General features: G+C 48.4%; 4 protein-coding genes across 4 annotated transcripts; all 4 read left to right on the forward strand.

Annotated features, from left to right (window-relative positions):
- Positions 1–2,303: 2,303 nt before the first annotated feature.
- TEOVI_000616200 (Complex 1 protein (LYR family), putative) lies at positions 2,304–4,445 on the forward strand (the record flags this gene model as incomplete). Its single annotated transcript, XM_067223774.1, has 1 exon — positions 2,304–4,445. One exon carries the CDS (start codon positions 2,304–2,306, stop codon positions 4,443–4,445), a length of 2,142 nt encoding a protein of 713 aa, XP_067079875.1.
- Positions 4,446–4,906: 461 nt separating this feature from the next.
- TEOVI_000616300 (uncharacterized protein) lies at positions 4,907–6,952 on the forward strand (the record flags this gene model as incomplete). The annotated part of the gene is made up of 1 exon (XM_067223775.1): positions 4,907–6,952. The coding sequence occupies one exon, from the start codon at positions 4,907–4,909 to the stop codon at positions 6,950–6,952; it is 2,046 nt and encodes a 681-aa protein (XP_067079876.1).
- Positions 6,953–7,204: 252 nt separating this feature from the next.
- On the forward strand, positions 7,205–9,757 carry TEOVI_000616400 (UvrB/uvrC motif containing protein, putative; the record flags this gene model as incomplete). The annotated part of the gene is made up of 1 exon (XM_067223776.1): positions 7,205–9,757. One exon carries the CDS (start codon positions 7,205–7,207, stop codon positions 9,755–9,757), a length of 2,553 nt encoding a protein of 850 aa, XP_067079877.1.
- Positions 9,758–10,688: 931 nt separating this feature from the next.
- Positions 10,689–13,151, forward strand: TEOVI_000616500 (C-terminal motor kinesin, putative; the record flags this gene model as incomplete). Its single annotated transcript, XM_067223777.1, has 1 exon — positions 10,689–13,151. The coding sequence occupies one exon, from the start codon at positions 10,689–10,691 to the stop codon at positions 13,149–13,151; it is 2,463 nt and encodes an 820-aa protein (XP_067079878.1).
- Positions 13,152–13,553: the final 402 nt, after the last annotated feature.

The following is a 13,553-nucleotide window of genomic DNA, read 5'->3' on the forward strand; positions in this document are numbered from 1 at the left end:
GCTGACTTTTTGGCTTATTCTTTTCCCATATTTCAGTGTTGAAGTGTCTCTCTTGCCGCCGTCGGGAATCGAGCACAGTCATATGAAGGCGCTTGCTTCGGCAGCCAAAGGTGGTTCCGTTCAGTATTTGTTTGTGGGGACATTTGTCTTCCTTACCTTTTCGGCCACCTCTTTTCCCATGGAGTAAGGCCTCTGGTACTGTTCTGCCCGATAATCTTTGCCCCGTTCGTTCCATCATGAATAATAGTTACAAAAGTGTGTGTCTGTACGGCAGTGCATATTTCTCCAGTCCCCAATCGCTTCGGTTGCTTTTACTCTTCTGAAGCACGGTTCAGAGGCGGTTGCTCAGTGCACTTCCATGGAAATAGCGCGCACAGACAGGATATCAGTTGTTTGTCTGAGCTGACGTGGGCATGAAACAGTATCATGTGCTGTCTTTTGTCGGCAGTGACCAAATGTGTCAAGGCGAGCCTCGGGGAATCGTTTTGCTGTTCCTGTTGTGGCTCCTACTTTCCGTGGGGAGGGTAAGCGGAAGCGAACGTGTCAGTTCAAGGAATTGGAGAAGGTGCACTGTTACGCGGACAAATTCACGTCCGGGAATACTCCAACTAACAACCACACACGCACACTGCTCTTCCACCTGAGGCTGTTACGCCAGTTCCCTTTCAAGTGGCGTTGAGCTGATCAACCTCTGCTGCAGACGAGAAATTGCTCTGAAACAAGGGGCAGGAGACGATCCTTTCCCTAACCGCCTGTCTCAAAGAGCGATTTGCCTTTCCGGAGGACCTAACCTCATTTCGCTCACTCTTTGGGAGATGAGTCGGGAGTCTGCCTTGGCACCACCACTGCAAAGTAGTTTTGACGGGTCTTGCGTCGTCGATGGGTCCGCCTTCGCGTATCTGGAGTCCCTCCGAGGATTCCGCATGTCCGAGTGCAGGTCTGTGGCGCGCCCCAGGGCGAGTTCATGTGGTGGCGCTTCCGCTGAAGCCTAGTGTTGCTGCGGGTGGTTTGCAGGTGCTCAGTTTTCTTTTCCGGAGGGAGGCATCTGGTCGTGGTGCCTTTGCGATTTAATGTTACGGCCGGGCTGTACAGTGTCCTCCCCGTAGACCGTAAGGACATCAAGCGAATCTTTTTTTATGTTGTTGCCGGTGCGCGGAGCTTTTGCCTCCGTTCTGGTTATGTTGCTTATAGTTCTTGGCCGTGAGGTGGCGGCTTTCTTCGCTTGCGTCGTCGGCGTCTCAATCGGCGCCGAGTGCTATTCGCGTTTCTGAGGATAGAAGATTGCCCTCATTGTCTCTTGAGCCGCTTCCGTGAGAGGCGCGGCTGCCGGCCATGGAGAAGTGTAGAGACTGGCTGTGCCCGCCGCGATGAGTGAGAATTGGCAGCTAATCTGTAGCTGCTCTGTACGGTCCTGGCGCTATTTGAGGTATGGGTCCGTTGAAATTGAAGCACGTAGGCTTTCGGCCTTAAAATGTGTTACCCGCTTTTGTGGGAGGTGTTGCCGTGGGGCGAAGAGCGGCTTGCTTTCGGGGAGGGCTGCTTCAGATAGCTATCTCTAACTCCTTTGAATTTTCCAATGGTCGTTTTCGTCGGTCACTGTCATCGCACGGTCGGCTACGCATCTTCCTTTTCATTTGTCGGATCTCGCTGCCACAGATCTTTTGCGCGGTCCCCTCTTGTGGTTTTAAAGACAGCGATTGCTTGTCGCACTAGTTGCCATTATTGTTGTTTTGGATGAATCGTACCGCACCCTCGTCCAGTCCTTTAGCACGCCTCGCTGCAGGTTCTTTCACTGCTCTTCGCCCACCTTTTACGCTGAGGTGTTGGTGGTGCGAGGACAGGTTGGTAATTTGACTCCTAGGGCGTTTTTGTCCGTTTTCAGTGCTCTTCTGCTGCTACTTCTCATGGCGTATATGCGGTTGCTGTCGCTTCTTGTCCCTGCTATTCCTGCGTTTCCGACTGCCTTTCGCTGACTGTGCGTGTGCGTAGCATTCCGTATCCTCTGAGACTATTTTAGGGATGTAGGAACTGAACCTTCATGCAGCAGAAGGCCGTACCCCTTCCACAGTGTGCTTCACGGAGCTTCTTCATGTGACTCTATATCTTGCACTTCTTCTGGTGAGCTGCGGTTTCAGAAAGGTGCTCGTGCGGCCCCTCCCCTTTCACTTCGTGATATCGTGTTCGATGCTTGGTCTTTTCTTTTTGATTGCTAACCGCATATGTTTTTGTTTCCTCCCTTATCATACCCCTCGGTGACTCGATATTGTGGGGATTTTGTTTTGTCTTAGGAAAATACGAAGAATATGCTTCGTCGAGCATGCCTTGCTGGTAGGGTGAGCGCCATCGCTACCCCTGGGTTTGCTACTTGTAAAATACTTTCAAGTGTTTCCTCCAGTGGGAACGACAAGAAAAACACTAAGGCTGGACTGCTGTCTGGAAGTGGAAGTGAAGGACATCATACTGGTCCTATTCCTGGCGCCACTGGGAAGGATAATCGACAGGGGATATATTCTACAAGGGGTTCACCTTCCTATTTTGAGAAACGCTATCCCCGAAAAGAAGGCGAGTTGGTGAGTAAGCAGGTTGTGGATCCAAATGAGCCAAGAGATCGCTCTGATAATTTGAAGGCTCCTGAGTTTGATACTTCGTTAGGCAAGTTTGAGCAAGCACCATACTTTACTGGAGGACCTGGTGCCATGAGGTACAATAACTATGTGCGGGAACCGGTGGATAAAGAAGGTGTAGATTATCGTGATGTTGTTCCACTTCCGCCATTTGAGGACCATCACCCAGATTTCTCGTACGCATCAGCGACAGGAAAGCGCGAGGGGGACATTACCCTTTTAGCAAACACTGTCGTAAACTGGGAGATAAAGGCCGCTATGATGTCTCTCTATCGCTCTTGCCTTAAGGGGCTTCCAATGGTTAAACACTACTACTGGTTGCTTACGCCACTGCCAGAGATGAAATCGAAGATACGAGAGCGTTTCCTTCAAAATCAGCACACGAAAGATCCTGATGCTATTAGACATTTGTTACATAATGGATGGATGGAATACCAGGAGGTTATTTTGTTTAGGCGAACACGGGCATCGGTTGCCAAATTTTTTGAATGGGAAAGCCAAGACGAACTTGTGCGTGGCTACACACGGGAGGAGGGGAAGATGCAAGAGGAACGCGCCTTCTGGAACGGAGAGGAACAACGAAGGGAGGGCCCATATGATGGACATTGGTCTTGGCTCGGAAAGGAGAGCGAAAAGGAGTTCGCTAAGATTGCAGGTAGGATTCCCATTTCGTGGTCGACGTCGAAAGGCTACTTTGAAAAAGGACAAGCTGATGGCACCAATTATTGGGAGAAAAACCTGGATTACGAAGGTTGGTATATTAAAAATGTGGACCCTGATCGCCAGAACGCAAGGCGTGAAATGCAGGGTTGGATTGAAAGCGGGTATAACCAACCGAAACATTATGCTAGCAAAAACAGACGTGGGTATCGTAGACTTGTTAAGGACATTGAAACTATGATGGAAACTTCGATGGAGGATTTATATACAAAGAACAGAGAACAGCTGTTCCAATACCTTATTAGGGAAACACATCCGGAATCAAATCGTATTAACGCGGAACGTGTTCTTGCGAGACAAGACGATGACTTTTACTCTACGAGGTTTGATGAGTACGAGAAATACCTGAAGCAGGCAATGCGTGAGATGCCCAACCCGCGCTTATGGAAGACTGATGCTTTTTACTTTCGATTACGGTACCTGCTTGCTCCCCTCGAATACAACTGGGCAAAGGTTCCTATTGGTATATCGCAGGAGAAGTTGTACAACGAATGGATTTCTGACAACGCCAACTACGCAATTTTAAACAGTGCAACGTTTTCAAATATAAAGAACAATAAACTAAAAAATCCAATGGCCAGAACCTGGGCCGATTTTTACAACGACTACGATCCAGATGTCCCGGAGACGCGGAGACTTCCTTGGTATCATCCCGATTTTGACTATGATCGCCGGCACAAATGGGATGAAAGGTGCATGCGAATGAAGCGGTGGGTTCAGGGGGGAACTATTGACGGCAAGCTGCCATACTTCGACAGTATCATAGCCGAGTGGGAACAATATGTCAATCGTCCTGAGCGATTTCGAGCCTCGGATAGTGCTGAGCGTCGGTATGCCGCCCCAAGAATGGTTCAGCTCTATCGGTCGTTGAACCGGTTAATGGATGTTGCCTTAGTAAATCAAATGAGGGCTGTTGTGGAGAGTAGTCTCTTAAATACTCAAGTGGAGCTATCACGTGCCTCTGTTACGGACATCCAAAGGATGTTAATATCCGTGGATTTCACGGACTTTCGATTCGTGGTTCCAACTATCATATACCCAGATGGGGTCCAGCAGCCGGTGGTAGGATTAGACGGAAATGTGGTTGTCTCGCAGATTTAGGAAACGTGAATTTTTATTCCTAGTTTTGTAGTATGTACGGCGAGGGCGCAAATATAGGGAAGAAAGGCGATAGGTAGGAAGGGCAACATTTTTTCTATTTATTTTCTCAAATATTTTTCTAAATCTTCGCTTACGTTCGTTACGAATATAACTGCATATACGTATGTGAGTGGGTGATGATTTTTATTTTTTTAAATATCGTGGAAGATTCACTTAGCAGCGGTGTCCAGACAAAGGGACTATTTCCCCTTTCTTTCCCATTTTTATTATTACATCAAATGGTTGTGTATAGCCCATTTCCGTTTAGATTTAACCTATTCCTGTACGAGGTGTGCAGTGTATGTTCATACATATTTTTTGCTTGCTCTTCAATTCAAATTTTCTTTATTCTTTAATTGCTAGTAGGTTGCATTGCGTTTCTGAATCTTTTTTTTTTTGAAGGTGCGCTCAGTAGAAGTCAAATGCCTAAAGTAAAGAGTGGGGCTTCAAAGCGCGTGACGTCCCGTCAGCGTCACAAGGTAGAGCGGAAGAAAAGGGAACATAAACGTGATCTACGTAAGGCAGCCAAAGCAATGAAAAAATCTGGACTGGGCCCGAAAAGGACGAAAAGGACTAGAGAGCTGGCGAGGTTGGCACTGAAAGTCTCAAATGCTCATCCTGACAAAGAAAGCATACTTCGACGAGTGCTTCAGGTCCGTGAGGAGGCCCGCGTCGAGCGGGGGAGACAGAAGGGCAAAAATAAAGAAGACAGTGATCATGAAGCTGCTAAAAATGTTGGGAAGTCGACCAAGGTAAAAGAGGGTAAGAAGTGCTTTACATTCATACCCGTTTCTGAATCCAATAACTTTTCTTATCAATTTAACAGAACCTTGATGGAATTGGTTTTCCCTACCTCCGAAACGTCTACCGAGGTACCTTCTGTCGCCTACGTGGTGACCCTCGACGCTCGATGTGCAGTCCAGTGCTTACCGTGGGGGCTTCTTGACGCTATCGTGCGCGAGGGCAATGCGTACAGGAACGCTGGGGGAAAAAGGAAGATACTGGTTCTATTCGCTCTCACCAAATGTGATCTTGTGTCGGTTCATGCGTTGATCAGTCAGATTTCTTTGTTGGCGCATGTGTTGTCCGAGCAATACATCGGTGTCAGTGACGGAGACGATGATTTGAATATTGGTGACAGCATTTATTTTACGTTCTGCCTGGTTTCGAATCGGTTTGAAAAAACCGTTCACCATCTGAGTACCCTTTTGAAACGGTTTCGTGCAAGCAATGGGTGCTCGAAGTATAATAATAAGAGCAATCTCAATGGAAAGATCTGTTGCTTCGTTATTGGTCTTCCAAACACGGGTCGGCGAACTTTGTGTCGCATGCTTTTTCAACACGACGACTCCAACACAAGTATCGTCCCAGTATCCGCTGCTCAGTTGCAGGTTGTAAATGGCCCCACTAATGAGTCGTGTGAGGGTCATGTGAAGTTTGCCTTTCCGAATGCAAAGGAAGTTACGGTGCTACAATTTCCGGAGGATGCCACTTTAAAGCGAGAACTATTCAATCTTTGCGGAAGTGAGGTTATATTTAAGCCTCAGACCTTTATTGAGAGCTTGGCTGACCCCGAGGTTGTTGGTCACGTGCTTTACGAAGCCGTAATGAACAAGGATGACCTGGCTCAGGGGTTCTGTCAACCTAATGAATGCAACAGCGACACTACAAGTGAACGGAAGGAATTCTATGCTGCCAGACGCTTTTTTACACGACTGGGACAAACAGTGCGGAGGGAGAAGGGGTTTTACGTATCTCCATCACTTGTTTCTAACGCGGGAACGATGAGCAGAATGTGCAGCAGCTCCTTGACGGCTTCTACGACCTTCACCTCTTGTCAGCAGAGCACACAGAATGCCCCTCCTGACGCATCATACAGTAATGCAACCCCTAACAGACTTGTAAGAATTTCCTCCGTTGTTTCCAGAAGAAATGGGAAGAGGGGATGTACAACTCCTATGAAGCGCGCTGATTATCGCAACGTGTTGAAACTGGGGGCACGCACGTTTATCCGTGAAATCCACCATGGAAGGAATGTCCCGTGGGCAGTGATGCGCTCTCCGTTGAAGGATTGCCTGACATTGTCGGATGTGGAGCGCGCCTCCACTATTTTTAACCTTTCCCTGTGCCTTGGTAAGGCTGTCGGCTCCGCCGAGGATGCGAAAAGCCCTTTTGAGCATCTCACCGCGCTGCTGGATCACGTTGCCTCCCAGATGAAGCAGTATCTGGTGTTGCTGCCGAACAGCGTTGTCGAATTTAGTCCCAGTTCTATTGTGGCTCCTATCCATAAATTGGGTTTCACTCGAGAGAACGAGGGAGGATCAAATGGTTGTGGGGATGAGGACGAAGAAATTGAGGATTATTGTGAAGGTGAGGAAGAGTGTGAGGATGACGATGAACAAGATGAAGGGGATGATGAAGAAAATGAAGACGAGTCGGAGGAGGGAGAGGATGATCGATCTTGTTGAGTGGACTGCACGGGTAGGGCATATAACAGTAGCGTTTAAGTGGGATAATAAGAAGGGAATTTAAAATCCACCCCGTGTTTTCAAATGCAATTGGAACTGCATTAACACTATGCAAAAATATTCATTTTCTGTTACTATACTTGTTTCACCTCCTGCTTTAAGCAAAAAATTTTTTGTTTCCTTTATCCCAATGTCGTTGTGTGGTCAACTTTGTCTCGTTCCGGTACGGGGGAACAACTGAAGGCGAGGTGCATGGCAGAACATGCTTTTGCGTCCGAGAGTAAGTATGGTCGTAGGCTGAATATGTATTTGTGTCACTGTTCCTCCGAAGAGGCAATTTTCCCTGCGACTGCGTTACGCTTGCACACCCAAACCTCAACCGGTTGGCAATCTGCCAGGTTGTGTACATATCCTCAAGAACTTGGACTCAGTTTCAGTGGCGAAGTGGAGCTAGATTATATTCGTGTACTTTGTCACGAAAGCAATATACCAACACGCATTGAAGTATTCGTTGCTGAGGCTAGTGATGGGAGCACAAAGTTGAATGTGGTTACGCCCTACGAAAACAGCAACTTTCAGCGGATAGGTTATGTGCACTTTTCTGCTGGGAATGAAAGTGCAGTCGGTATCCGTGAACTTAAGACCATTAAAGTGTGTCGCAAGTGCGTTTTCGTAAAGTTTTTGATACTAAATCCATATAGTTCCAGTTTCAATACCTTTAATCAAGTGGGTATCATTGCCATGGCGGGCCACGGGCGGCTTGTGAAGAGTATACAACGTGAATCCACAAAGCGCATATGCGTGGTTGGGGAAACGGTGGAGGTGCCGCTGGAGAAGATGTTGCCACCGATATTAAATAAGTTACCATCTGCTCCTTCGGGATCCGATAAGTTCGGGGAGGTCGACGCCGTAACGAGACGCCGCCTTGCGGAACTTCTTCGTGTAAAAGAGCATGCAGTGATGACCGAGGATTATGACCTAGCTGGTGCGTTGAAACCAGTGCTGGCCACTTTGGAGGATGTTGGAAGGGAGATTTACGCATTAGAGCAGCGGAAAAATGCTGCCGTGGAGGAGGAAGACTATGCTTCCGCGAAGAAGTTAAGGGATGATATCGAGGGTATGCGGAGAACCGCCTACTTGGTCTCGATAAATCGGGTACACACGATTCGTAGAAGGTCAGTCGACAACGCAGTGGAAGTGCGGAATATTCAACACAACAATATATGTTCAGATGAAAAGCAAAAGGAAGAAAATCAATGCAGGGGTCTTTCACCACCTCCAGCGCCTAGGGTGTTTTCACCTTCGACGTTTGATGAAATGCCTGTAGGTGGTGCTGGATACTACCGACTCGTTGACGGCGAAACGGGTGCAAACGACCGGAACCACGGTATTGCGGATGTCGTCGGTGATGTAGATGTACTTTCTGCATGTGTCATTCAAGGGAAAGAGAAATGGGAGGAGCTACTTCTTCGTGCAATAGTAACGATTTCTGGTTGTCAAAGTCTTGAGCTTGACGTAGAAGACGAATCGGTTGCGGAGGGAAAGAGATTCGAGAAGGTGTTCGGGTCTGTTTGTTGTGGCTGCTTATTTGGGAAAAGGGGGAAACTTCGGGAGGCAGCCATTCGAGCCATATGCACCCCATCTGTTTTTGTTTCTCTTTTGGGCCACGCGGATAACATTACGGAAATGCTACTTTCGTACGTGGTTCTTCCCACTCGTGGCCTAAACGATGCGACTACGTCAGTTGTCATCGCTTCTTGTGACGCGGTTCGTGCAATTGCCGAACAGTTAGAGGGAGTTCCACCGTTATCATCTCTGAATTCACACTTATCACCAGTTTTGTCGGCTCTAGTGGCCCGCCTAGGTGACAGCAACAACCGTATACGGGAGCGCGCAGAATCTGCTCTTCTATCAGTTGCCAAATCAGCGCTTGATGTCGTTGTGGTGGCCCTGGTTAGCAACCCCCAAAAGAAGAAACAACATACGGTGCCGCATAGGGTGCACGCCTCGCGCATAGCTGTACTGAATAACCTGGTAGATATGTACGGTGCCGACGGTGCAGTTTCAACAAATCTTGAGGCCCAAAATATTCTTTCAGAAGTTGTGCTGCCCTGTATGCAGCACTCTAGCGGTGAGGTGCGGGACGCCGCAAGTTCCCTCTTTGCTAAGTTATTACTTGTCGCCCCCAGTATTGCGCAAAGGAGTATCGGAGTTCTTAAACCAACTCAGTGGAGTGCCGTCGAACATTATTTGTCTGAGCTGACGGGCGGGGCGTGCGATGAGGGATTTTCTCGGGAGGTTGATACCAGTGATAGATTGCTCCCAAGGACCGGATTTGTTCCGTGTGCGACGCCAACTTCTGCTGAATCCGTAACAGGAAGTGCCTCTGCAGGACGTGACGCTGCATCAAAAACGTGTCATTTTTGTGGAGAATTCAACGAAGGGTTTGTGGAAGCCTCTTTGGATATTCACTTCATTCGCGCGTGCCCCATGCTTTGCCCATGTCCTTTGTGTGACCAGGTTACCGAAATCGCAACGTTGCAACAGCACCTCACTGGCGAATGCGAGAACCGGCATTTGGTTCGTGAATGCCCGAGATGCAAGGAGGCGGTGCGCGTAGAGGATATCGAGAGACATATTGCAGCAGAGTCCTGCATCAAAGCAGTCCCCACGCACAGCGTTTGTCCACTCTGCCACGCGCGGTTCAAGGCTGGAATGAAAGGGTGGTTAACACATTTGGCAGCGCCTCCAGGTTGCCCAAAGAACCCCAAAAAGTACGATGGATCAGGGCCCATTACCGAGTAGGTGGAGTTGAAGGGTGAAATATGTGATGAATTCCTATTTTGTGATTGCTTGCCGACCACATCGGTACCCCGCAGAGCTTCGGTTCGAGGGTACTGAGGGTGTACGCGATATATGCAAATACTCGTGCTTCGCGTTCTCACGGAAGGTGTGGTCATTAGACCCGTGTTTCTTGCTACTTTATGAAAGTTAAACATTGTTTGTTGAAATTACATACATAAATGGGGGCGATAAGTCAGTCGCCGTTAATTTGTTCTTGGAACGCCCCGCGGAACGCTTGGAATTCGTTTAAGGTGAGGACCACTATTCTCTCACTCACACACACTTATGTATTCCCATTGTATCAAGTTATTTTCGCTTCTGGTCTGTGGGAAAGGGAAGTGTTCGGGGATGGAGAGGGGCCGCTTCATTAGACACCGCATCACTGCTCTCGAGCCACACCGCCTTTCTCGCGGCAACTTCTGACTGTTCGGTATTAGGCGGTGTCGAACCAACCCTTTCCACCTGTCCCGCTTACGCCATGCATTTGTTGGTATGTGGTGGAGATGTACCAGTGACGTCCTGGGAGGAGTGCGGTGTGCGATGTCTCCAGTCTGTATTACTGCGTTTTGTGACAGGTGGTGTTTTTTTACCATTTCCTTTTTCTGAGTTTGGATGGTACCATAGAATGGCCACGTCAGGGTCTCCCTATCTTATCCTACTTTCTACAAGTTTTACACTCTTGTTTCGCTTCTCGGTGTGGGGGCTCGGTGCTCCAGGCGTCAATATCTTCATATACCTTTTACTCAACTATCTGCTAAAATTCTATCTCTAGTGTAGGAAAAGGAAAAGAATTAGCTACTATAATTGCGTAATATAAAGAGGAACGCCTCACTGATAGTTTTTTCAACGTTTGCTATTGTTTGTATTCCATCCTTAATTGTGCTGCAGAAAGATGTCTGTGGAACAACCCGAGCAGCAAATAAGTGGACTTCTGGAGCAGCTGTACCACAGTTCCAACGTGTCCGCAGAGCGTGAAACCATTATGAACCTGTCGAACGTCGTCAGGCAAGGAGGCGCAGAGTTTCTGCTTGACGTCGTCAAAACCAATTTGAAGAGTGGAGTGCCCGAAAAGCAGGAGGCAAGTATGACCATTCTGGACGAGGTGACTCTCAACTGTGGTCCGTCGTTTGCTGTCATGCTTTCCTCACAAAAGTGGATGGATCGCCTTATCAAGTTGGCTAAGGCAGGGCCGCCACAAGTAACTACCAAGATAATTTCTACTGTCATTGGGTGGCAAAAGCGGTACCACACTGTTTCCTTTGCCCAGTGCATCAAGAAGCTGTCTCAGAGCAAAACTACGGGTGAGGCGTGCAAGCAGGCACTGCGTCAGGCAGGGGATGATGGTACCGGGTCCTCACTGGGTTACGACGCGAGTTCTCCTGCTTCTCTGCGTTCGACAGGAGTAACCGACAACCGGAAAAGTAAGAAGTGCGATGCCGTGTTGGCCGAGCTTCAGAGTGACCTTGTTTCTCTGGAGTACTCCCTTGAGAACCCCAAGTTTGTCCAGGATGATGCCATTGCAAGGGAGTGCAAGAATCACAAGATGAAGTGCATGCAAATGTTGGAATCAGGAAGCTATGAAAGCATTGCATCTGATCTTATGCAGTTGATTGAGCGCTTTTCCCGCGCTCTCGAGCTCTACGAATGCATGACAGGCGTTGATTTGGGTGAGGGTGAAGCGGCAAGGTCGCGGGCTCTGACGAGGGGTAAGGATAATGGCGGTGACAGTGATGACGAGTACTCGAAACAACTCCGTGCTCGCGTTGCGCCTAAAAATGCCCAACAAGTTATGCTTCAGGCTCAGGAAGCTACACAGCAGCTCGTGGAGAAGGAGCGTCATGAAACGATGCAGCTGCGTACTCAGCTTGAGGAAATGCGCCGTAAGTACGAAGACATGCATAACAAGTACAAGGATGCTAAGGCAAGAAATAAAGAAGCGGTGGGTGCCTTGCAGGAGTATGCTAAACGCATAGAGGTGCTCGAGAAAAGCGGGGGCGGCGCCGCAGCCGCCGCTGCCGCACTGCCACCACCACCGCCTATTTCTGAAGAGAAAGACAAAGGAAAAGATAAATCGGGACCTGCCCTTAATGTGGGGCCAATAGCAACGGCCATGAGGGACACTGTGCAGGTTTTACGGCAGTCGCTGCGTGAGGTGCGGGAGCAGTACGTAAGCGATATCCAAAAGGAAAGCGCATATTACTCCTCTCAGCTCACTAGTGCTATTGCTTCGATTGCCGCTGCTGCCGAAAAGGATCGCGGTTCTAACAGCCAACTGTTGGTTCGCACCCAGGAGTTGTATAAGAGGGAAATGAAGCTGCGTAAGCAGTACTACAACCAGATTCAGGAGTTGAAAGGCAACATTCGTGTGTATTGCCGTGTTCGTCCCCTGCTACCAAGGGAAGTTGCTGCTGGCCATACGAATATTATGGACTTCCCCTCTGCCGACGAGATCAGGGTCAACGATCCCGCTGGCCGGCAGAAGGTTTACGAGTTTGATGAAGTGTACCCGCCGCATGCACCCCAGGCCCGTGTCTTTGAAGACACGTCGCCTCTCATTGACAGCGTTGTGGATGGCTACAATGTTTGCATCTTTGCCTACGGCCAAACGGGAAGTGGCAAGACCCATACAATGGGTGGGTACGGGGAAGACAGAGGTATCAACACCCGTGCCTTGCAGCGACTGTTTGAGATCATTGACGAACGTAAGGACACTGATGAATCTACCGTTACCGTCTCTGTGCTTGAAATCTATTGCGAGATGATCCGAGACCTACTGGTTCCGAAGGAGAAGTCCAAGTCCACGACTTATGAGGTGAAGCAGGGTGGCCAGTTCGGTACCTATGTGACAAACCTTTCCGAAGTTCCCGTTCAGTGCGCTGACGAAATTACAAAGATTATGGAGAACGCAAACAAAAACCGCAGTGAGGGCCAGACGAATATGAATGAACACTCTTCCCGATCCCATATGGTTTTGTATATCACTGTCCGAACAACGAACAAGGAAACCAATATGCAGTGCTTTGGTAAGCTCTCGCTTATTGACTTGGCGGGAAGTGAGCGTCTCGACAAGACAGGTGCAGAGGGACAGATGTTGAAGGAGGCTGTGGCTATCAACAAGTCGCTATCGTCGCTGGGAGATGTCATCTCCGGGCTGGCGCAGAACAGCAAGCACATCCCATTCCGTAACTCCGTGCTGACGTACTTGCTGCAAGACTCCATGGGTGGACAGGCCAAAGTTTTGATGTTTGTCTGCGTCAACCCTGCAAGTTACAACGCCAGTGAAAGTAACAGTTCGCTTCAATTTGCCTCTCGCGCTCGTGGCGTATCTCTTGGCCAGATCAAGAAGAATCCATAAGGTAGGCTGACATTCCAGCCTGCAAATTACTTTTAATGTTTTATGCTTGAACTTCGTTTCCTTCTTCTCTTTTCTTTTCTGTGTTCTCCTTTTTGCTGTTGTTTTTCTCTTAATATTTGCTTACGTCGCTATCATATCTGGTGCCACAAAAAACAAGGTGGAGGAGTATCTCTCTTGGATTGTGACCACGAAGATGTCAGCGTCGCCACCTTGTCCATTGTTTTTCCCCTTTGAAATCAAGAAAAAAAAGGCCAGACAACAGGGAGAAGTGAGAAAAGGGGAGACGGACAATGCATATGTGCTTACATTAAGGCTGTGTCCCCCTCCTCCCCCTCCTCTCTTTTAATATAGGTAATATAATGATAATGTATATGTGTTATGTATGTATATATATATATATAT

Source organism: Trypanosoma equiperdum (genome assembly GCF_001457755.1).
Source record: "Trypanosoma equiperdum strain OVI genome assembly, contig: ctg_1967, whole genome shotgun sequence".
Taxonomy (NCBI): Eukaryota; Euglenozoa; class Kinetoplastea; order Trypanosomatida; family Trypanosomatidae; genus Trypanosoma; species Trypanosoma equiperdum.